A 24961-nucleotide genomic window follows, 5' to 3' on the forward strand; every position below is an offset into this window, starting at 1 on the left:
TTCAGGGATCCTTAATTACTCGGCATCAATACAGTGACAGAGTGGACATGCCATAGTTCTGTCCCTGGCCTCACCAGGAGGTGGAAGGCTGCAGTGAACCCTCTAATGTAACAGCATCAGCCTCCCGCCTGAACAACACCGCTGTCAAAGGGCCACTCAACATCAGCAGGTTTAAAACAAGCTTTAGTGAGGTAAGTGTAGATTAAACTCAAAGTTCCAAGATTTCAGCCAATAAAATGTCCATCTGAAATGTCAGAGAAAGGACTAGACTCGTCTCAAAATCCATAAGCATAACACTAGGGCTCCCCTATGCACAGACTTCCAGAAGCAACACCAGCAGAGATAAACTTGACCTCTGAATGCCTCTGAACCCTTTTAGGTGGACAGCTCCAAATCCAGTATCTTTATACAAGTCATTTAAAGTTGCTTACAAGCAGAGTATCAAATTCGATGTTATTCAGCCCAAATCACCCCAAGTCTGTACACAGAGAGATTCAGAGTTTGTGAGCATAATTTCACCCTAATGCCAAATAACTTCTGAAGCCAAATCACACAGAGTTGCTTGCACTGAGCCACTTCAGAAAAATCCTGTGGCAGACCGGTACCTTACACCTCTGGGGGATGTGACAGAGCAATGAGACTACTGGCATAGCTCTGAAATCACTGGACGTCAGGAGGTATTTCAGTCCTTTGCCAGTATCATTCGACATGCATGCTTTTCAGACTACCCGCTGGGTTATATTGTTTTTACATCGTTCACACTCTTGGCATACGGGAGACTGCATGTCCTCCCTCCTTTTTTTAAAAAATTGCCTTTTTCTCAGCAGTTCATGGGGTTTCATTTCAGCTCCGAACAGTTTTATTGATTTCAATTTATATTTAAAAAAAACACACATATTAAAATTTATATTTTTTAAAAACACACATATATGCTCCAGTTAATATGACTGCAAATAGAGCAATATGAAAATCAAGATACGAAGTTGCCAGATAGCCAGCCACCTCCTAAAACCTAGCAAGTTACATTTTCTTCGTACGACAGCAGGCCTTATATTCTGACTGTGGTTGAGTGAAGGCTTTACAAATCTTCAAAATTTTGCTGTACCTGCAGCACATCCATGTGCCTTCTGTCCTGTCTGGACTGAGCTATGACCCTTGATTTCTTCTGGATTCCAGAAAGAGAAAACAGGAAGAGCAGGTGCACGTGGACGACTTATCTTGAAAAACTTAAGTTGCCGGTCACTTCCTTGCCCGTTTTGAATGCTTGCCCAGTTTTACATTTATGCTGTGGATGAGTCCAAGTGGTAACCCATCTGGCCTCCTGCTTTCACAATTTACCTGGAATGAGTCTCAATATCCTACGTGGATATCCTATCTCGAACCAGGATGCTTCTGCAGCTGTAAAATGGTTGATAAAGGTAAGGCTGAATGTCTGTGGCCACTCTACAGATGTTAGGAAACATAATTTAGCAAGGCAACCAGCGTAACCTGCTGGGTTGAAAGGAATCTAAATCCCTAATGGAGCTGTAGCAGCAGTATGAAAACATTCTTACGAGTCAGTTCTCCAATAAAGTTTCTGAAATTTGTGGAGTTGTGAAAACAAAGCCAAAGATATCTTAACAGTTTCAATCTTGTTATGTTAAAAGGATTGGCCCTACCTAACACTAAATTCCGGGAGAAAATGACTTCTCCTCTGGGTGTGCTACAAGAGATGGACAGACTTACGCTGGTTACCAGGTAGGTATATTACATTTTAGAGGCAACGTATTGCTAGATGTCCCAGCTTTCAGATCCTTCCACCCTTATGACACAGGGGATATGTTTTTTGGTGATGGGCACTGTTACCTGAAAACAGCCACCCTCTGTGTACAGTGGAAGAAAATCTGGAAATCTTGGAATTACTTACAGTCGTGTAAAGACATGCTTCTTTGGAGGACCAGGTACCGTATTTTTGAAGTTCGTGAGAGAAACTTCTGCAACCTCTGCAGTAGTATTTAATAGAAGCCTGAACAAAGGAAAGAGCTGAAACAGAATACCTCCATAGCTGAGCACTGATCATTATCATTAGGAGAAAACAGAATAACGATACCTAGGTGGCACCTACCCCAGGAATGCGTAAGCCACATCCAAAGGCACTGAACTCTGCAGAAGTGATTCAACTGTGCCTGGTGAACAGTTTCATCCATAGACGTTTCTGCTATGGAACTGAAGGAGCTGAAAAGCCGTGTGGTCAGAAAATAGTTATTAATTTTATATCAGAGAAGGGACATGACTGAGAAGCTGAAAACTTCTTTTGACTGTTATCCCAGTGTGAACCGAGGCTCCAAGCTGGGAAGTGTACATGACAGTAACGAGTAGCAAGTCTTCTGACCACTGAAGGGACATCACTCCATCTCCAGTCTAGGACACCTCAGGAAGGTTTGTAGGAGCACAGGGGGCCTGCTGCCACGTACAGGTATGAGGAAGGTGAGGTGCAAACCTTCTCCACAAACAGATCAGAGGAAGTCTCCAGGCTAAAGGACTATGTCACATACAATATAAACGTAAATGTGTATGTACTTGAAGACAAGTTATATTGCACCCTTTACCATTCAGGGTCACACATACACTTTCTCCAAAATATTAAGTACATGTAAAGTTCCTAGCTACCTTACAAAAGGCATCAGTTCTTAGCTATTTCAGACAACTCTTGAGTAGCTGTTGAATATACTATTATTCCTCCCTCTCCATCTCATTTGTGTTCACCAAAACAACCTAATTGCTTACCCTGCAAAATACATGTCAAATAGTCTGTACAATACTTAGGGTTTACCCTGTACACCATACTAAGTATACAGTTAAAATGCAATTAAGACTAGTAAGCTGTGTTTAGTACAATATACACACAGCTCTCTTGAGATGCAGACAAATAGTATTAAAACTAAGAGTAAAAACCATCAATCCAGAAAGATATCTAGAATAAAACATAGTTTCTTAACATCATTTTTGATCACCTAACTCATACCCACTCTTTTGATACTCATTACTTCTCACAATCCCACTGTTTCTATTTTCTGAAATACATTTCAAGACTTTCATGAATGGGAAAAGTGAAAGTCACTGGGCAAGAGATACCCACTACTGTCCCCAACTCACCTCCTTCCTGATTACTTCCAACTTCCATGAATATGTGTTACTATAGGCATGTACTGTCAGGCCACAAACACTAACTCGATAACTGGAAAGACAACTAACTGTCCAACTACAAGTTAGTATTCACAGATGTGCAGCTAAATATTTTATCAGTATTTTAAAACTTCATGAAAATAAATGAAGTTCAAAAATATTCATTATTCTTTTGACTATAACTAGTAATTTAAGGATAGTGTTTCTTCTGTTAAATGTAATGACTGAAATCCAAAATCCAAGATCCCTATAAATACTATGAAAGTACCTGAAAGTTTGAAAGACTGCAGCATCAAACAACACAAAATGAAGCACTGAATAGCTGAAGGAACACACACACGCACAATCAACAAAGAAGTTCCTTCTATCATCTACTACTCAGAAGAATAACTTTCTGGGGCATAACCTGGAGAACATAAAGGTGACTAATATGGAAAAAAAAACACGTTAGGGCTTTATGATAAGTAAGTAAGTATGATAAGTAAGGGCTTTATGATAAGTACAGATTGGGAAGGATTTAAATGCAGGCTAATCAAGAAAACCTGCAGAATTCCAGATTTCCTTGCTAAATTGTCTTCTATGATACCAAAGCTGTAGAAATCATCTTTTAGACATGCCTTTGAGACAGCAGGGCACCCTTACACTGCCACAGAAGACTGTGCCTAGTCTTTTAGTGACCAACTGCTCAACTGTTGCACTCTGTAACTTTGCTGAGCACTGCCCTGTCACAGATGTTCCTGCAACACACTGCAAAAACTTGACCTTGGAAAGTGATTTCAAATTAACCTTTTGAGGAAAAGATGGCTAATTATTTTTTCCCTACTGTGTACTTCCACTCAAATTTGAAATTACTAACATGTATTAATAAAGTTCAAGCACAAAAGCTTTGACATTTGTAGTTAGCATTGAATCTGCCATGCAACACTCAATTTTTAAAAACTGATTGCTAACCTTCATGTGTGTGTGGCCACCTATTATACAGCCTTGGATTTTAATTTCTCTTATTTCTATTTGTACATGATACATTAACATCTGTAACATCCTGACAGTTGCAGCACTGGTGCTTCGATTGCTGAAAAAGAAATCAACTCCTGCAAATATATGTAAGAAGGGTTCTCTCATTTGCAAGGAAGGGAACTGAATAAACTCCTATTTATAAGAAGCGCTGCCATCCAATCAAAGCCATCTGTAAAAGCAGTAAGGAAGCACGAACACTTAGTTTCAATTAATAACTAATATTATTTAGGTTTGGAAAAAGGGGAAAGAATGTAGTCACCAAGTTAGACCCAAAGTTTAATTGCTGTTTTTCAATCAAGTATTAGAATAACTTTCAAAAGATGGTATTCTTGTAAAGCATTTATTCTGCAACCATCTTTGATTCACTAAAACTGGTATTCCAAAGGGAATCAGAGGTTTTTAAAAAATACCACTAATGCCATTTTCCTTCATCTTCAATTACTCCTTTTTTATTTTTGTAAGTCAAATGAGTCAATATACTGGTATTCCTAAATCATCCATCTTGCATTTCGATAAGTTAGTCTACCATTATAGTTATGAAATTTCAGTCTCTTTGGAATACTAATTTCATAGTTATAGGTTTGTATTTTTGACTCCATCCTATTTCCCTGAATTTTTTCTCAAGACAGTTGCTGATGTAAAATTTAATATAAAATATTTAGTCACAAAATAGTATTGCTTTTATGCACATTGTGGTAAGATTAAGATTTTTTCCAATAAAAACTATACCATCTTCCATAAAATCCTAAACATATTAAGAATTGTGATGCAGAACAAAATTACACAGGGTGAAACAGGTACCAGCACAACAGTGAGATTATATTACATCAAAAAATTTTAATGGTCCCAAATATATACTCAACAACTAAGCATACACTCAGGGGGGCAAAAAAAAATTATGACACAAAAGTGACCACATCTAGAATTCCACTCAATCTTTAATCAAGAAGGGACAAACAAATCCCCCACCTCCAAAAAAAAATTCTGCAGTTTAAAGGGCAAAGGGAACAGATTAAAAAAAAAAAAAGAGGAAACTTTATATTCAGCCCTCCCCCGTAGAGGTTTTTAAAACCTGTTGTAGCTTGACTAAAATGTTCAGAATGTACGATTTCAAAGGCAGGTCTCTTTTATACAAAGAAACTGCTGGCATTCTTAACTAGTGAAGAATTATGGCAAAAACCGCCTTTTCTTCAGAAGTCTCATACATGGTCCAAGAAAGCATATTCTGATTGTAGCAACTGACCAGCCAATCCAGAGTTCCACTAACAAAACTCCTGCCCTGTTGGCTTTTTTTTTTTTCATTTTTGTTTTCCATTTCCTTCCCTGAGAAAAGGGCAACATGTGGTCCAAGCTGGAGAGCTCAAAGGCATTAGTCTTTCCCCTAAACGAAGTATTTCCTCTTCTTCTGCTCCTTTGAATTGGCACTTGATTGGCAGAAATCCATTTGTATAGGTTGATCTGTGTCACACACAGTAATTCACAAAAGATTGCTGCTTTGTTGTGGGTTTTGTTTTGTTTTTTGGAAAAAATATCCGTCCCTCAAATGGTAATGTTCTTCAGCAGTTGCCATTATGATGACTCGAGCTTTGCTTTCTTTGACAAAGGTAAAGTTTCCTCCTTATCTTCATCTTCATCATCCTCTTCATCATCATCAGGATAATCTACAAGCCCAACAAGGCCTCCCTACAAAGATGGACATAATTACTTTAAGAAAACATCTTGCATGTTGATACTTTACCGTTCTATTGGAAAATGATGTTTACGCAGCATATTGCCATTATGGATATTGATTCATGAAGTTTTGGATAAAATCAAACAGAACAAAAAGAAACCCTTCAGTATGAATGAAAATGACATTGTCTGAAAAACATTTAAATGAACAAATCCAAACTGGGGTTTTACCTATCCAACGGGATAGAGATATTTCCAAATAGAAAGAAAATCCACAAATTTACTTAGTTTTGCTAAGTATACGCTGCAGCTCAGTCTGTAAAGATGCAAATTTCTTTTCACCAAGCATAGCTGACTGCAGCAACATGCAATCTGGAAGCACTTCAGAAACAAATACAGAACATCCCTCAATTTGAATTTTCAATTAGGAGACTTCTACAGCACAGTCTGTCTTCAAAAAAGCCAGCTAAATGTTAAGTAATTTAGGTAATTTATTGTATATAATTAAATAAATAAGGTATACAGGTTACATAATTTACACAGCTTGGCAACTGAAAATGAGACAATAATCCTGTAATATTTAAAATACCCTTGCATTGCAAATAAACACAAATTTTAGGATTAGGCAGCTCTAGACCCATGAAGAAGTGTCATGATCTTCAAAAACTTTCTCTAACTACAGTATGCTGTGATTTTCTGAAGCTTAACCAGGATTTGACTACAATGGCAGCTGCCAGTACTTTACTCAAGGATCACATTACTTATGCAGTTATCTAATGACAGGCATCTAAAATAGAAAACTGCAGTCAACTGTATACCAAAATGAAATGCTATAAAAAAATTACACACATTTTGTACCATCACACATAGCATAACACTGAATATATTACACATAAATTAAGTATAAAATAATTATTGAAAAAAACAATTCCGACATAGATTCTAGTTTCTGAATGCAGCACTTTTATAAACAATGTGTATGTTACACTGAAGAAAGGAACTTATGCCTGAATCCATTAATGGTTTTACAGTCCGCTGCATATTCAACGTAACATTTTTTGTACCACCACCAGTTGAAAATTTGAAGCTAATACTGTATGCAATATGCTCCATATGTAAAGACTCCATTTCAGATTCAAGGAATTACACTGACTGAGCGAGATGGTATAAAAACTCTCTGGTGAGAGTTTGGGCGTCAAAAGAGCTTATGTTTTTTCTTTTTATATACATGTTGGACCAGAAAATGCTAAACATCAGAGAAAAAGTAAGCACAAACTGTACAGTCAATTAATGCTTAGTATGTCAGAATTCACACAAACTTCAGAGGCGCGCTAAAGTAAATACCTAGTCTGTAACAATGAAGTCAACCTACGTCTGTTCAAAATTACCTTAGTTGTAATAGCTGCCATCTGAGATGTGCTTTTAGAAACTGATCCTGGAGACCCAGGCGACCCTGGAGATCCAGGAGAACCTGGGGATCCAGGCAGATTACTTGCAGATGACTGACTGGTAAGGTTGGATTTCGTCCCACTGGAAAAGGAAAGCTTGAAACTTGGGCTCTGACGACCCGAAAGGTTAGTTTTCAGAAGAACTTCCTTCTCTTCACTCTCTTTTACTGCAGACAAAAAATAAAAACCAAAACCAATGCAACATTACTGAACGAAACATTTAACGACAAACCATCTTGCTGTGTGGGAAAATGCTTAATACTTTATGCACAACTTGAAAAAGAGAGTGATAATACTTTTTTTTTTTTCATACTTCTATACCACACCTAGCAGTTGTTGTCACCGGCCAGGACTGAACACTCTTATCCTACCGGTGACATCACCTGAACATATATATAGAAAATGTTAAATCATAAACCTGAAATAAGACAAAGGAAAACCTGATAATCAGCTAAGATCATCATTTAAATTCTTTAAGAAATACGCACTTTTGCATCATTGTGCTTTTACAAACAACAGAACTTGTTCACTAGCTCAGAGTCAGAATTTCAAAATCTATGAACTTGAGGATAAACATAAAAATCCTTTGTTGCAGTAGGACTAAAGAATAGCAGTTAGGCTTCTGTGTAAGCCATACGGCATTATTTTTCTCATCACTTACATTTTTTCCTCTCCATGAATTTACTTATAGGGTCCATAATATCTTCATCATTCTTAGTTTTGTCAGAAGGGGGCACCACTGCCTCTCCATCTTCCATATCGTCCTCATCAGTATTAAACCACATTTCCTCCTCGTCTTCCAGGGTTCTTGCATCCCTTCTGTATCTGTGGTTTCTCAAAATGGAGCGCATGCTGCAGAACAGTAAGTTTAAAACTTTTGATTAAAAAAACAACTCATACGATTAACAAAACTTCTACTTGACATTTACACTGACAGCTTACAGCTATAGATACTGTAGAGCAATAAAAATACCAGCATCTTTAATAGAGCAAACTATTCTTAAATGTGCCTCTTTCTTTGTACTTTCAGTGCAAATAACATTAAAAACTTTTCTTTCTGAAGCATCAAATAACGTATAGAATGTGCTAATAGCACATTCAAACTTTATCTGTACAAAATTCTGCAGATTACTAGCAGCACTGTTAAATGTTACTTTAATAAATGTCACTTAAGTGTTGTATTCAGGCTTGGTATAATAGCTTACACTCATAAATAAAAAGTTGTAAAGAGAAGTTTAGAAGCTACAGACTATTTTCTAATAATACTGCATAGCCCATCAGCATTTGGGGTCCAATGTGTTTAAAAAATAGGTATGTTAAAAGGATAGTCATCTCTTCCTCCCACATCCACAATTTTTGGTCAATATCAGTATTTTTCATTCTTAAGGGACCTAGATACAAAGTGTTATCTTTCCCTCTTCATTTAATTGATTTATTATTAGCTTTGGTCTACCTTCACCCCAACCTTCCTTTTCTCTTACAGTAGCAGCAGAATGCTAAATGTATTTTTAAAAATAAATCTAATTCTGAATAATTCCTTTGCCAACACTATCATCTGGATCTATATAAACAGTGCATCATTTAAAACTGCATTTAAATGAAAGTTTTGTTCCTAGTGGAAAACTGTTACTTAAGTGGCAGTTTTCCGAATACTTCTGTGGCCCACGTCAACACAGATTTTGGCCTCCCTGACTGAACTATTCAATTGTTAAAATGTGTAAGCAGATTATTGTTATTTTTGCATTTTTATTACTTCTGTTTATTTCACTTAGGACATGAACTGTGACAGGGCTTGCACAGCCACTTTATAAGATGTAGGAAGAAGAGAAAAACTGGGCCTGGTTGAGGTGTAACCTTCTTGAAGCTGTAGTTTTCTGCTGGACACGCTAATGTGGCACAACAACACACGATCACTTAGTTCAATTTGAACCAAGTAAACACTCCAATGTTTTACTTCTTATAGTAGATTGAAATTACTGAAAGAAGTGACTGGGGGTTCTTTCCAACACATGCATTAAAGTAAGAATCCTGGGGTTTGAATTTCACAGCTGCTTAAATGATAAGCTTAGCTGACACAAGTCATAATAATAATGTCACCTGTAAAAAAAATTAGTATTCAAACCTGCAGATCCTGCACGTACTCTTGAAAGAGCTTCAACATTTAAAAACTAATCTACGATTATACTCACATTTTAATTTGAAGAAATATGATGGTAGGAATTCAAACAAGTTAAAAGTCTGAAATTTCAAGATGTCCTAGTAATGACTAATCAGGTATAATTTTAACGTCTTCAAACTAATTCATGACAACAAAATAAGAACAGATCTTGCTAACAATTCTGAAAAGTAACTCATCTGCTCACATGCGGTCCATTTTGTTTGAATGGAACTGTACACATAAGTAATACTGTTTGCAAAACATAAATTGAGTATAAAGTCCTAAACTTTGTATTTTTACAAACCCTACTCTTTTAACCTTGGGTGACTGTGTACTAAGGAAGGAAAGTTTTGCTCTGGCAAACAGAAGGAAGGATTCAAGTGTGACATCACATTGGTTTTTATCTCGTCAGCAACTCTAACAGTGAAAAAAATTATCCTCTGAATATTTCTTTGTGTATTTTATTTCTCAGTCATTGTGGTAGCACTTATAAAAGTACCTATTCCCATAACTAACTAAAATAAGAAATCTAACATGAATTTTTGAAGGAAAAATCTACACAATGATTCTTGACAGAACAATGTTCCAAATCAAACAAAGGGAACCTGTTATTTAGGTAAATGAACTTCAGATACCGGTAAGGCTTCCACCCTCATTACAACAGTACGCGTAAGTTTAGGATACAAAAACTCATCACTATTACTGGGGTCCAGGAAGGGAACGGGGGAAAAATAACACTTAAGTGAATATGTTAGCTGAAAGTTGATCACAAGTTTGAAGCAATACATCAGGAAATAACACTATTAATCAATTAAATTCAACAATAGTTGAGATGTAACCAAGAGTATAAATCATTTACATTTCCTGCTATCACACAAAAATCCACCAGTATTCCCCCCCAAAAAATAGTAAGGGAATTGAGTGCCTGTTACCTGTCAAGTTTTGGATTATCTTGTCTTTCCCTTTGTTGCTCAAATCGTAGTTTCAGTCCTTTGAATGTCTGCACATAATCTACATCTTCCAGTGCTTTCCAGTAATTTTCAATTACATGAGCTGTTAATGATTTTATATCTTCCTGTAGGAATGAAAAACCATAAAGTGACTTACTTTTGTTCAAGTGAATTTACGTCTTCATACAATATAAAAAGTAACTGAGACATTATTTTTAAAACATTCCACAGAAAACATCATAATAATTAGCTTACGCAAAAATAAGCATATGCAAAAAACTACACTACAGGCGTAGTTAAAAACCTAGAGCTTCAAATATGATTAGAGAAGCAGATATAACAGTAGTAATTTTCTAGCAATACATGCTTCAAAATATATGAATAGAATCTAAAACCCTGATAGAAAATGATATCAAAACCAATTCTGCAAACTATATTCCACTGCAACTCATAAATGTTTGTATATTGAGAGAGTAACTGTTACCTGTTGTAACCAATAAAGTAAAAAAATATATGTTCACAAGATACAGACTTAGCATTCACAATATTTCTTTGCTGCAAATGAATTACTTAGGCAAAAATAATTATTCAATGCATTTGTTTAGGATGAGAACAAGGAAAATATTTTTCATCAGAAACTAACAGCAAGTTTTTTCTTTGTGGGCACACAATGCCTGTCAAGGTCCTTTATAGAAACCTGCCAACTTGCTTTTTTCAATTGTTTGTTATTATTTCATATGTATATATATATATATTATATATATTATATATATTCATATATGAATTATTTCAATTGATTGTTACAGCTGCCCAGAGCCACTCCTAAGGGTTAAACCTAGCACAGGTCTGCATACTGGTGCAGGAAAATTGCTCTTGTATGTGGTATGGCGCTTGTAGTGCTGCACAGCCACTGGAAAATACTGCAGAATAAACACCTGAATTACCATTTACTAAGAACAAGCAAACCAACGTAAATCTTAAATACACTGATTATTTTCTTTTTTGATTGCATGCTCAAAGGTCAACTCTTTTGAATGGTAATCTATCAGTAATAATAAAAGCACTTTTTAAAAAAAAATTTATTTGCTCTCCTTAAAAATAAACCTAGAGGAAATAAAATTGACAGTGATTTACAGATAGCTAGGAGTACTCTGGAAATGCAACCTGAGTATCTATGTGATAAGGAGGACAAGAAAATAAAAGATGACTTATTTTCCCACAGAATGAACTACAGAATTAGTACGCAATCCCGAAGAGTACTGAAAGACCACAGCACCAAATTCAGGACCAGGTAAACAGACCAACCTTTTTCATAGCTTCAAAAACATTTTAAATGGTTTTTAAATGCAAAGAGGAAAGAGGACATCAGCACTGAAGGTGTCAAGAGGTGACAAAGCCTCATTTTTCCCCCACCCACTTACTCCACCGTGACTGTCTGCGCTTGCTTGCTTATCACATTTGCAGTTTGTACAGTATCTTGTCAGAATCTGGATGAAGACAACAGTAAAGAAAGAGTACTGTGCAGACAGCCAAACTGGCCTGAATATTTTAAGAGACTCCCTATGGAAAGGACTTTGTAGCACTCCATTAATAAAAATCAAAAAAGGCATATCTCTTTCTGATGTTTCCAAATTCTTTAGAATTGACATTACAGAGCATAACTGTATTTGATGTTTTCATAGTAGTAGCTTCAAATGACATTCCTATCTTAACATGCCCATCCAATCTGCATGCTGAAACCTGAGCAGGGCTGCTTTTACACATCTGTGTACTGAGAATACACTGAGTATTAAGTGAATTTAATTCTAAAGTCATGATACGGCTTGAACATAAGAAAGAACAAATACGTAACACTGAAAATACAAAAGAAAGTTCATTTAAATACAGTTGTCAGATGGTCATATCATTATGAGAGCATAATTCAGGGCACAAACAAAGTCTACTTGAACTACAAGATGAATTACTACATTAATTATCTTCAGCATAACAGTACTTACCACTCTGATAAACTCAAACATCTCTATTATGGCAGAGTTCATCAAATTATAACGGGAACCATTATTTAGAAATGCTTTGACCACAGGTTCAAACAAAAAACTTTTCATTATGTAACGGTTGTAGAATTCATCCTTTAGTCCAATTATCTTTCTCTTGAAACGAAGGGCACCTGAAACAGAGATGTTATTAAAAGCTATGCTTTTAACATTAATAAATTTAATGAAAAAAAAAAATTACTTGGTATCATGGAAATTTGCAATCTCAGTACTTTTGTAGCACTACATTATTAGGACCAGGTTTTACATTCAGATATTCTCTGCTTTGCAACAGTCTTAACCATACTGCTGAACATTACTTGTCCATTTTATTATACAGAAATCCTCCACTGTGATTCTTCAAGTCAAACCCCCTCTGTTCATTGTTGAAGTAATATACTACTGTTAAACTATATTGCCACTAACATAAAGGTGTAGTTTTGATTTTTGAAATGACTTAATGCAAAGGTGAAATATTTTCTCAAGTGTACTTGGTAAATTTGCTTATCATTGCTATTACTCAAATATAAATTTGACTGCATTTAAGTAAGTTCTGTTTGATTAGGATATAAAATATCTCATTTTAAAATCTGTAAACAAGATCTTCATACACACAGTAAACCGAAGATTTAATTTACATCCCGTTTAATGCTCTTTCTGAAATCCTAAAGCACACACGAATGAGTATGTGAATATCCTTACATAAATACTATTAAGAGTATAATCTTGCTGGAAGGCAGTGCGTTCTGGTTAGCAATCAGGTGCATGTGAAACACGATTACGAGAAGATTCCAAAACCAATGCTCAGGTGATTCAGTTACAAAATGAAAAAGTACTTCTTACTATATAGTACTCTCAGTCAACTTAAGGCTTTGTTTTGCACGTGCACAACTGAATCTTGGAAAAATCTTTCTGACCTCCAGAATTAAGCCACACTCCTTTGCTTTTACTGTGCTGAACACAGGAAACTATGAGCGTTTCAAAAGCAACATGCTGAACGAACATACTGTTTAAAGCAGTCATCTAACTGTATCTTTAATTAAATATCTCTTATGATTTCTACTCAAAAAACATCAAAACTTACAACGGTTCTCTTAGGATATTCAATAATATTTTCAGTTCATCTCCATATTAAAGTTAAGAAAACTCCTTGTGCTTTTGAGAAAAGACATTCATAAATGCAAACTTATTTACTAATTCTAACTGACATCTACAAATCTGTATGAGAAACACACAGGATAACAGTAGAATTTCTGTATTCAGTCACAAAACATCTCATCTGTGAAGTTTTCTTCCAGCAGAATGAAGATACGCAACAATTCCCATTCACAAAATACTACTTTATTCTTTAGTGTTCGAACTTACACAATGCCAAGAAAGCGTGCTTTGAGGCCATGAGAACAAGCACCCTTCGCAAGATGTCTTTGTTAATAATGTAGTTCTTTATGTGGTAAGTATGGTGTTCTACGCAGAAAGTTAGCAATTCCAGTATTAATGCCAAGAGCTGGGCTGTCTGAAAATCATCTATAATAAAACCAAAACAAAAACAATTAAACATAACCAGGATATTGCCTTCAGAAGCTAACTTCAAATATCCAACTGCAGTCTGGTAAACATTTACAAGTTCTTGTGTTTTCCCCACCGATAGTTTAGGGAATATGATAGAGAGTATGTTTAGTCTTTAAAATAGAAATTGAACAAGCCTGTTACGGATTGGATACTTTATATTTGTACACCTACGGCAGGAAACCCTCTTAACTGCAGAAACAATTATATTTTGTCTGTCTTAAATCAGTGTCTAAAGATTCAGAGAGTACAGAACTTTACACTAACACAAGGTTAAGTCAGCTTTATGTGACCAAATCTCATTATGTTCACATGTCTACAGACATACAATAAAACATTGCCATACACACAGTCCCTTGACTAAGTTTACACTAAAAAAAGTTATCCATTATACCCTTTAACAAAAGTAGCATTGAAGGGAAATATCTCAGCCTCTTTTAATACTTCTAGGACAAAGTCATATCAGTATATAGAAAAAAGTAGCTCAAATTCTGCTTTTAAGTAGACAGAAACAATAAATCGAACACATTAGATTTAATCTTTTTTAAAAGGCAGCACTACCTTTTTAAGGATACTGCCAGATTGTTGACCACTAAAGAACACAATTATTTTTAAATAGAGATTTATTATTTTAAATCTCACCTCAAAACCATCTTGAAGCAAGTTGAGATACATCAGATCAATTTAACTAAGTCTTTGGAAATCTAAATTAATTTAACTAAGTCTTTGGAAATCTATACAGTTAATTAAGAAGTTTACAGCACGTCTTTTTAACTTATGTACCACCTTTTACATCCATTTTGGATGTGCTTTAATGTCAATACACAGTATTGCTGCTAGTAGCCAGAAAGTACAGTTACTTCGTTACTGAGCTTTGCTATCCTACTCTGATCTAGAAACAATACCCTTAAATTCAGCAAAGCATTTTGACCCACACCTTTCTCAGGGGCGCTTCTGGATCCTCTCTAGTAAATCCTGACTTTAAAATCAAGTACACGTTTTCAAGTCTCTGTCACAGAACAGCCCCATGAGTTACTCAAGATGATACAAATGTTTAAATATTTTGCTGAAGTTAAAGCTGCAGCAAGTCCTGTTCACTTCTTAAATTGGATCTCTTTGCTGAATTTTATACTTATAAATTATTCAAACAACTAATTCATAATTCAGTATTTTACTCTGAATTATATATCATAATCTCAGGTTCTCTTAGAAGACAAAAAAAAATATCCTCTGACAGTTACTCTGTTCTAAACACCAACAGCCTGTCTAAATTCAACAGCCCTTGCTATGTCCAACATCCAGAGTGGTGTTACCTTTGCTAGGCTTGTCCTCTGTAGTATTGGCCAATAAAGGGGCTGTCAGAACATGCATACAGTGTTTGTAGAAGAAACCCAAGAACTCTGTCTTTTCTGTTTTCTGGAGAATTAAAAAAAACACGTATTATGCATGTAACATATCACCAAATGCTGTAAAAACCCAACTGTAATTGTATTTGAAGGTATTTACTTACATTGGCAGTGGCAAGCATATTTTCTGGATCAACTAAGGTACGAAGCAAACCCATGAGTAGCACTGCCCCTCCAAGTTCTGGATCCGTGTCACAAATCATGTGTTCTATAATGAGGTTAATGAGTAGTATATCCTAACGGGGGGAAAAAAAAAAAAAAAAAAAGATAAATTTCAATGCCACTCCCCACAAAAGAAGAAAAAGCCTAAGAGAAGCAAGTTAACTTTACATTCCAGCAACACATTCTGGGCAGTTGTTCAACAGTAAGAAGGCAAGCAGTGAAGAGGAATCTTTCTAAGCAACTAAAATGGTTCTGAAATTAAGAATCTTTAGAATTTAGTTGGAAGGAAAACTCCAGAAAGAAAAAGTAGAGAGCCAGATACTCAACAGTCTCAAACTTCAAATGATTTATTGAAGTGTTTTCAGAGTATGCAAGTTTAGATATATATCTCCTCCCCTTAGAATACATACCAGTGTTTTATTTCCATGAACATACAACAGTGAATTTTGCTCTGCTATTGAACTTGATGAGATTATTTTCACCTAAAAATAACCCCAACATGTGCTTGCAGAAAACAAGAATAACATGTAAAAATAGAAAATAATATTTACATTTAGCAACTAAAGTTGCTGGGTTACCGCTGTCCCTCATAAAAGAGGACAGTCATCCAATGCAAGTGGCTGGAACCAACAGCCCTATTCCCTCTATGTCAGCTGCACTTGCAGCATGTAAGGTCCCGGATGCCCCCTTCTTCGTCTTCCAGCACAGAAGTAGCAGCACGAGTAGTTTCCTGTCCTCAGCCATGTTTTTGGCAGATAAAAGAAGACATTAACTATGTCCTCTATAGAAAAGGCAGCACAACATTTTTTCTCCCTTGATTGCTACTTTGAACTACCTTTCTTACTAATACTTGTGTGCTAGAGTTCTGTATTAATGAGTTACTGAGGATCTCCAGGAAATGCAAACCTCTGTTAAAAAAAGAAGAAAAAAGTGTCCAGAAACACTTAGGATCATATCTCTACTTCCAATGTGTGTGACAGTAAACTGAACACAGCAGGTTTCTTATATGTAAATTAAAACACATGTCCAGGCTAAGATCAAGACTTAATTTTACATTTTGCATTTTAAGGAGGACATCAATCAAAAATATTTTGTTTTCCTTGTATGGCTGCTAATGATAACCAAAACAGTGGTTTACAATAACCTGTTTTACTTTACACACAAGGGAACGAAAATATATAAAGAGGCAAACACTCATATCACTCGACTAACAGGACTTCTAAAAATGTGGTAGTTCACTGGTCTGTAATCATATGACTAGATTCCATATTTCTTCAGAACAAGGGTTCACCTCATTAAGAGAGTTGTATATAAGAGCAGCAATTTCAGAAAACAGCAATACACACGTTTCTGGGGACCCGTTACTTACATCGTCATTCTGCTGCGCTTCCTGCATGACAAACTCTCGTACCATGGATGGGTTGTATTCAACCAAATATGAGAATATATCAGTGGCTGCACTTCGTACTTGCGCATCATCCATACCCTGGAAAGTCAAATACAGATTTTTTTTTTCCTTAAAATACAGGTTTCAAAGGAATGAAAATCAGAAATCACACAGCTTTTAATTCCTATTCACAAGAAGTCGTACCTAACTATTGCTTAAACTGTATTCCAAAACTGGTTTGACTCTTAATCTCTTTCCTGTACAAAGCTACTGGGGAGAATATATTTTATGGCTCTTCTGTCTGTTGGTTTATTTCCCTACCTTGTTACTTAGTTGTACACCAAGGAGGACATAAAGATGGGAGCGTGAATTAAAAAACAAAAATATAACAATGCCAGGGCACTTACCAATGTCATACTGTAATTGCCTTTCAAGTTTAAAAAAAATAATTTTTGAATGTCCTGAAGCTCAAGATAAGACAAGTCAAATGAAGCAAACACTTAAGAAACCCTTGTGACTGATGTTTCGCATACCTACTTTTTAAAAAACCTCTCTGGAGAGAAATAAAATTGTTATCACAAAGAAAGTTGAGCTGACTTACCAATATGACTTCTAGTGCTGGCAGTATGCCCATATTTGACAAGGTTTTGAAAAACGCATCTCTGTTTTGAGGTTGCAGTGTTTGAGAGAATGCACAAAACTCTTTCAGAAAATTTACCTGAAATAAAGAAACACCACACTAGTTAGTAATTAAAATAAAGATATAGGTGTCACTTTGTAGTAACTGTCCCTCTCGTGTATATTTTACAGATTTCTTACCAATTCCTGTCTTTTCTCCTCATCTGTGGCTTCATCTGTTAGTTGTGCAAACAAGTCTGTCAGAAATTTTTCATCTTCCTACAAAGGCAAAACAATACCATTTGTTTATTTGACAATATCAAAAGGCATCCAAGTGTAAAACAAAGTTCTTCTAAACCATGCCTCCTGCAGTTAAAAGAGAACACACAGTTGCATACTGTATTTAATCACACCAGAATGAACTTTCTAACTCATTTTTCAAACAAATTAGTATCAGTCTTGTTTCTCTTTTCTCTGCCAATTTCATTCCGAGTTATGATGTATCTCAGGTAGCCTTTTGGCTTTTCTGTCTTCTACTGCCATCCTCATCATTTTGCCTATGCTTCTCTAATTCCCTCCCCCGTTGTAACACATCTCTCCCGCTAAACCACACTACAATCCATTGCTTCAAATGTTGATGGATTTTGATACGCACGATACTCAGTCCTACACACATTTGTTCAACTTTGGAACATCAGAGATCTTTGCAGCAGAACTACACCAAGGACATGAGGACATGATGAAGCTGTCTAATAGCAGGAACAAGGTGAGACTTTCCCCAGAGTTGTGAAAAGGGTCAATTCTGAAAACCTAAACAAAGTAACTGTTCCTAATGTATACTGCATTCACTGGGCATTCTGGCTGGCAACTATCAAAATCCATTCAGTTCAGTTAATTTTCATGCTGCTGTAGTTTAGCAAAACCACAAACAGCATCCAGCGCATTACAGATGTGTATCTTCAGAACAGAACAGCAAAGCTTAGCTTTTCATCATCTTTATAGTCTTAGCTAGAAGATTAATAAAACAGAAATGAACCTTCCCCTATCCTTTCCCCAATATTGTAATGTAATAGAGAGCACTTGCTTGAAAAAGATACCTTCACATGAGATCCAAATGGATTTATTTTAAAAGCCACCAGAATGTTGAGCTGTTTCTTATGAAGTCAGTAATGCCGCACGCTGTTTTGTCCATTCCAAAACCACAGTGCTGGAAACTCAAGTTGCCTTGCTTACTTTCACATAGCATAATGCAGAATCGTGGAAGTACTTAAGTACATCCAATAAACTTTCTTATATTGCAAATTTTCTAGGTACCTCATCCAGGCAGCCTTGCAGAGGAAACGAGTACCTCAGTTCCGATGGCACACCATGCTAATGCAGCTCTAACGCCTTCAAACCCAGCCCAGGATCCCTGCATGGCACTGCACAGCACAGATAAACCCAGAATAGGCTGGCACGAGCCGCTACCCTACAAGGCATTTCACCACACTCTGTGGCAAAACCTATATTTAGGGTATGCCACGTGTTTCCTCTTGTTTTGATGCTGTGCTTTTCTTCTAATGGGACCCAACAGTCTAGTGACAATGAGCAAAGAATGATTCCTGGACATAATTTCAGGTGCTAGCACTGTGACTACTTCAAAAGCAAATGAAAAAGAGATAGAAAAGGCCTCATCTGAAGTTTATTGAGAAGACCACTCTAGAAGGTCAAACCCTGGAAATCTAAGATTTGACTTCCAGGTTTCAATAGTCATACATGCTTAAAACAATTAACTAGTAAGGACTGATTTCAAGAAACAACTTCAGCTGTGAGGAAAGAATGCAAGGATGTCTGCTTGCTATCCAGCTCTTACATGGCCGATACATTTTCTGATCTATTATTTAACTCCTTAGACATGAGAGCTAACGTAACTAACCTACAGTAGACACACATTTATTTACTCAAAAAGAACATATAAACATTTCTTTCAAATAATGTGCAAGTTATTCTCCTTGATTAGCAGTACGTTTAAGAATACTGCTATTTTGATCTCGCTGTAAAACCAATTTCATCTATCAGAAGTATCGGCAAGATGCATGCTTATCCCCAGCCGCGCAGCGTAACCCCATTTCCATCCTGAACTGTGAAAGGAAGCTTTCACCTCCCTCATAAAACTTACTGGAAGTAAGTTCAAGTTAATGCCACAAAAATACTTCTGAATGATCATTAAGGGGAAAAAAAAAAAAAAAACAGAGAACACTTTTCCCACAGCAATGTCATCTCCTCTCCCAAATTCCACTGAATGCACTGTATTTTAAGTCAACAGCACTACCTGAAACCTCCAGGCCTCAGCAGAGCTCTAATCTCATTTAAAATCAGTGGGATTAAGATGGCAGTGAGTGAGTGGAGACATCCCGCCCGACAAACTCCTTACAGGGATAACATGCAGTAAGTGGTGGTTATCCCAAGAAAATAAGAACAAGCTGTTATTAACTCTGCCATTATGCCTCAGCCCTGAACTGCAGGTAGGTGCAGCCTCATTGCAGATACTTAACGAAAGGCAGATAGGTTGTTACTGATGGAAAAAAATCTTTCACGTTTATAGAAAACTTGTGAATGCAATGAATATTCAAAATACAAGACTCTCAAGCGGTAAGATTACTGAGTAGAGCACTGTGTCTAAAGTTACACACTTGAACAACAACACCGCGATCTATGGAAACGCACAGGACGAGAGCAAAGTTCATGTCTTACAAGTCACAAAGCACCAACACCGAATGCTACAAACACATGAGCTTCAATGTCTCCTGCTTTTTTTATAATGTCTCCTGCTTTTTTATTCCAACTTGGAAAAATCCCTCAAAAATCTGTCTGTGAAGTAAACGCAGCACAAATGCATAATTCCTTGCAGTTTTGGCCTCTTAATGCAGACAAGTATTTGTATATATATGAGAAGCTGGCAAAATCATCCATGTCTTCCTAGAAAGAATAAAGATAGCTTGCAGAGTAATTATACAATCTAGCTATGTATTATCCTCACGCGCAAAAATTATTACCTATGCAATACTTTAACTATGCATATGCCAAACACTAGGTATTTTCATCTATGCTTCTGCAGGACCTAAGTACATACTGCTAGGATTTCATACATTTTCATGTTCATGATGATAAATTAAGCCAGGCTTAATTTATCTTCATGAACTCATTTATGAATTTAGAAACAAGAAAACCTACAGATCACCAAAAAATGCAGTATTTATATTTGTGAATCAATTTTCAAAGCACTCGTTCTCTTCCCAAAAGGCACTTAAAAACATTAGTCTAAAATAGGCTTCTATTAAGTATAATTAATTACAGACACCTCATGTCTGTGATTAGACATAAATGACAAAAACTATCCCTTTCGAAAAACAAAAAAAAACAAAAAAAACACAAAAAAAAAAAAAAAACAAAAAAAAAACACCACAAGAAAATCAGCAAAGCCTAAGCTGAAAAAAGAGTATACTTTCCATCCTATTTCCCATCTCTGTATTCATTTTAGTCAGAAATAATATTTCAGCCCAGAAATAAAAAAGTTTCATTAAATGTTACCAGCAAACAGAAACTTACAGTTTCCAACGTGCACTCCTTCCTGCTACCACACCAGAATATTTCACAGTTTAAATTGTTTTGTCTCTTTTATCCCATCCTGTCTTCCTACACATGCTTTCATTTGCTATCACTGAGCTATTTCCACTTGAGGCAACACTCTGAAATAGCAGCGGGATCCACCCGATCACCTCTGGAGCTTCTGCACACATCAAAACCCATTTTCTTCACTGAAGACGTTACCCTCAGAAATCAGTAGCACGCACCACTTGCAAACTTCTTTCACTAAGACATTTCCCACAGCAAGTGGCACTCTCACGCTTTACCGCAAGGTAAATTTTACTGCAAAGGAGATCTCCAGAGTTACTCCTGAGCTAACTCCTGCAAAACAGCCGACCTGTGGGAGACGTTCCAGTCCTCACATACGTGGGCAAAACTGCCTACATGCACTGCCACAAGTCTTCCTCAAAACCACCTACAGATAATTCATGTACATCCCTGGGCTTCTGCTAAGAGGAAGTCAACTCTCTGTAAAACCACTTTTAAAACGAAGAACAGCCTATTGTTATATAAATCTAGTAAAACACAGAGATGTACCATCCTTTAGCAGACAAAAAGGAGGGGGCGGCTATCAGCAATACGATTTCTGTGTTTAAGGAAGCTGACCAGCAATGCCACGTGATCACTGCTGTACTAGGCACACACATTGTTTTAATGTATACCCAATTTTCCCTTTCCAGTCTCCAGCTTTCTGAAAACAAAAGACTCTAGCCTCCAGACAGACAAACTCAAAGTAACCCTAACACCACCCTGTATCCTGGAAGATAAAAGCACCACAGGATCTTGCTGGCAAAAAGAACACGCCAACGTGGAGGGGGTAGAAGATGGAAGGAAACGGTGTTTGCTCACTCTATGGCGCAGTTTTGCAAGTTTTTGTTTTTTAAGAACTATTTAATAATACAGAGGGAAAGAACTGGCGGCCTCCAGTGCAAACATTAGTATGTATTTTTTAAAATTGCAAAAGAGCGTCATATAAAGTAAGAAACACCACTTACCTGTCCCACCCCCACTCTCAGAACTGGGCGAGCTCCACGTTTCAGCAAGGCTCCGTGGTGGCTATGACATCTCAAGACTAGAACAGGCTGGACCCCAAGCACTGAGAGCATATTAGGAGGGGCTGAAATTGGAAAGAAATGTTATACACCTCTTTCACATGTTCTGTACAGTGAATCGTACAACCTGTCACTGGGTAGGTTTCTACAGCAGCCAATTCCGCAGGCTGGAAATGCTGGTGTCACGGGTTTGTTATCCACCATGACCAACGTTATCTAGCATAGTGAGATCTTGATGAAGTTACTTAAAATAACAGATCTTAAGACAACTACATCACAAATAAACTAACCTCCATTTCTCAGAAAAGCCCACCAGCGTAAGCATATTTATAAAGGTTATGGGAAAGCTAACCTTAATGAAGAAGGAGGGAGGAATATGTGCATAAGCCTAAGTACCAGAGGTGACCAATTCTCTATTCTTGGTGTTACCACAGAACATGCAAGCTACTCACCTACCTAAGAAACCGAAAGGAAGAAGTTATCTTCCATGACTAGAGAATATACATCTCTCTTTTTTTCAAAGAGGTCCAACATCTCTCAGCCAGAGAATATGCAGCCAGAATAAGCGCATTTTTACGCAAACCTCCACACAGCAGTTTGTGAAACTTACAGAAATAACTAATTATAACTGAAAAGCTGACCTTAAATGGAGTCCAAATGCCTTAAGTAGAACAGAGAAGTAATTCTGAGTAAAGTCAAGACTGGCCTGTCAAAAAGCATAGGGCACGATCTGCAGTCTTGTACAAATTTTTAGTAACTTTTCTGTAGGTAAGTTATGGTTGAGTTAATCTGAGATGAGGGTATCGCAAAGTGCCACTTGAGTTAACATGCAGCCTGACACAAAGAGGGCTCTTTAAGGACTTATCTTTTCATGGTGGAGGTAACATTTTTTCTTCTCCTCTCCTTTAAAGAGAGAAAACAACAGAATACTGAGCAGCCCAGTTGTATGCACAATGGTTGCATGGCACAGGATACCAGCTGCTCATGGAGAAGTCTTTACTTTTAATGCAAGATGTAAAACTTATGGTAGACATAGCTCTTCTGTCACACCCTCAGTCCCAGACAGACAATCTGAAGTCAGCAGCAGAAGCACAACCACCTGTATGACACACCAACTAACTTAAGAACTTGAGACTCATCCGTGCCTCCCCATGAAATACCACAATGCATCCCAGAAACTCTCCAATTAATAATAACTTACAAAAGAAACAGCTTCTTAAATACACACAGAAGGTTAGTGAGCACCAGGATCTCCTAAGACCTACAGTAACAAATGCCAGGAACCCCAACTTTGAGTCTGCCGTGAAATAAGCTCCCCCAACCCCTCCCCAGAGTGCTGTAATACAGCCAGCTACAGAAATACATACCAAACCACACACCAAAAGAAGAAATACTCTAAGAATTAATTATAGAAGTGAAATCAACAAAAGCAGTCTTTTAATTTTGATATCAGAATATTACTTATTCTGCATAACGGAATGAGGACCAGTGTCATACATTTTGTATAGGGACTGTGAGAGCAGAGAAAGGAGAAAGGAAAAGGGAGAATGAGACTTCAGGGGACAGAGATTAGAGAAAAGTATAACCTGACACACTGCTCTATAAATAAATGAACACATAAATGACAGGTAAGTAGGCTTAAACCTTGGCTTACAACTACACTATGAGAACCTGAAAAATTAACCAAGCCTTTTAATCTCTTAGAAATGTAATACCCTTGTAATTTGTGATATCCTCTTTTAATTCCCTCAAAAACAAGAATTAATCACCAAAGTTTCTGTCACAGTTCCAAACAGACTCCTATTTATAAACTACACAGCCCCCCCTCAGTGCTCTAAGAGCTGTACTATGAAAGGACTAGCAAACACGAAGTACCAGAGGACACGTTTTATTCCCTGTGTAGTACCACTCTGGGCTCCTCCAATCTACAGAAAGCGCTTGAACAATCTGGAATATTTATCTTACTTTGAAAGTTGTGCAATGCTAGTTCTTCTGGCTCCACCACACATGGAGTATTCTTTATTCTCAATCACAAACAGCAACAAAAGTAAGATACGGTTCAGAAACTTGCAGTCACACAAGAAATGAAAATCAGATCGGAGCTGCTATTTCATCTGTGAACTGCAACCAACACGTTTGGCAACCACACAGAACCCTGATATTCTAACCCAAATTTACCCTACCTGTGTCAACCTAACACTGGCTTTAAGAGAGAAGGGAAAAAAGGAAACTAATCAGCCACTAGTCCTTTATCAAAGTACCCCAGGATTTCTAGCAAGCATGCCCTTAGTGATTTCGCAGCACCAGGTGCCCTTTCTAGTTGCCCATTTTCAACAATCCAGACCCGCCTCAGTATCAGCCACTGACACCAGGACTCCGGGAATAATTATTCTCCTCAAGCCAACATGTATCATCCTTGGGACTTTGCTTTTAGCAGCCTGTGCAAAGAGGTCAAGCTATTTTAGAGACACTAGTCATACCAGATACTCGAGTGGAAACACCTTAACTAAATCTTTTCAGCACTCTCCAAGTCAGGCCTGTGCGTTTCCTCAAACCGTCCACTCGACGATTAAGGCTTTCTGACTGTTTCAGGCAGGCACCTGTTGTGACTTTGTTCATCAAGGACACACCTACGGATGGGAAGAGGGCTGGTAACATTCAAGATGCCCTAGGTGTTCTAGGTGGCCTCCGGCGGCTGCTC

At 37.0% G+C, this 24961-nt stretch overlaps 1 protein-coding gene across 1 annotated transcript in view; it reads right to left on the reverse strand.

Moving 5' to 3' along the window:
• Positions 1–4603: 4603 nt before the first annotated feature.
• PPP4R3A (protein phosphatase 4 regulatory subunit 3A) overlaps positions 4604–24961 on the reverse strand; it is a 42932-nt gene continuing 22574 nt past the window's right edge. The window contains exons 5-15 of the mRNA XM_013182102.3: positions 17783–17860; positions 17565–17681; positions 16946–17062; positions 15519–15650; positions 15322–15424; positions 13808–13966; positions 12407–12576; positions 10392–10534; positions 7963–8153; positions 7242–7468; positions 4604–5865 (exon numbers count right to left, since the gene is read on the reverse strand). Coding sequence (XP_013037556.2) covers positions 5752–5865; positions 7242–7468; positions 7963–8153; positions 10392–10534; positions 12407–12576; positions 13808–13966; positions 15322–15424; positions 15519–15650; positions 16946–17062; positions 17565–17681; positions 17783–17860 — 1551 coding nt within the window. The 3' untranslated portion in view covers positions 4604–5751. The remainder of the gene's footprint in view (positions 5866–7241; positions 7469–7962; positions 8154–10391; positions 10535–12406; positions 12577–13807; positions 13967–15321; positions 15425–15518; positions 15651–16945; positions 17063–17564; positions 17682–17782; positions 17861–24961) is intronic.

The sequence above is a fragment of the Anser cygnoides genome, chromosome 5 (assembly GCF_040182565.1).
Source record: "Anser cygnoides isolate HZ-2024a breed goose chromosome 5, Taihu_goose_T2T_genome, whole genome shotgun sequence".
In the NCBI taxonomy this organism is placed as follows: domain Eukaryota; kingdom Metazoa; phylum Chordata; class Aves; order Anseriformes; family Anatidae; genus Anser; species Anser cygnoides.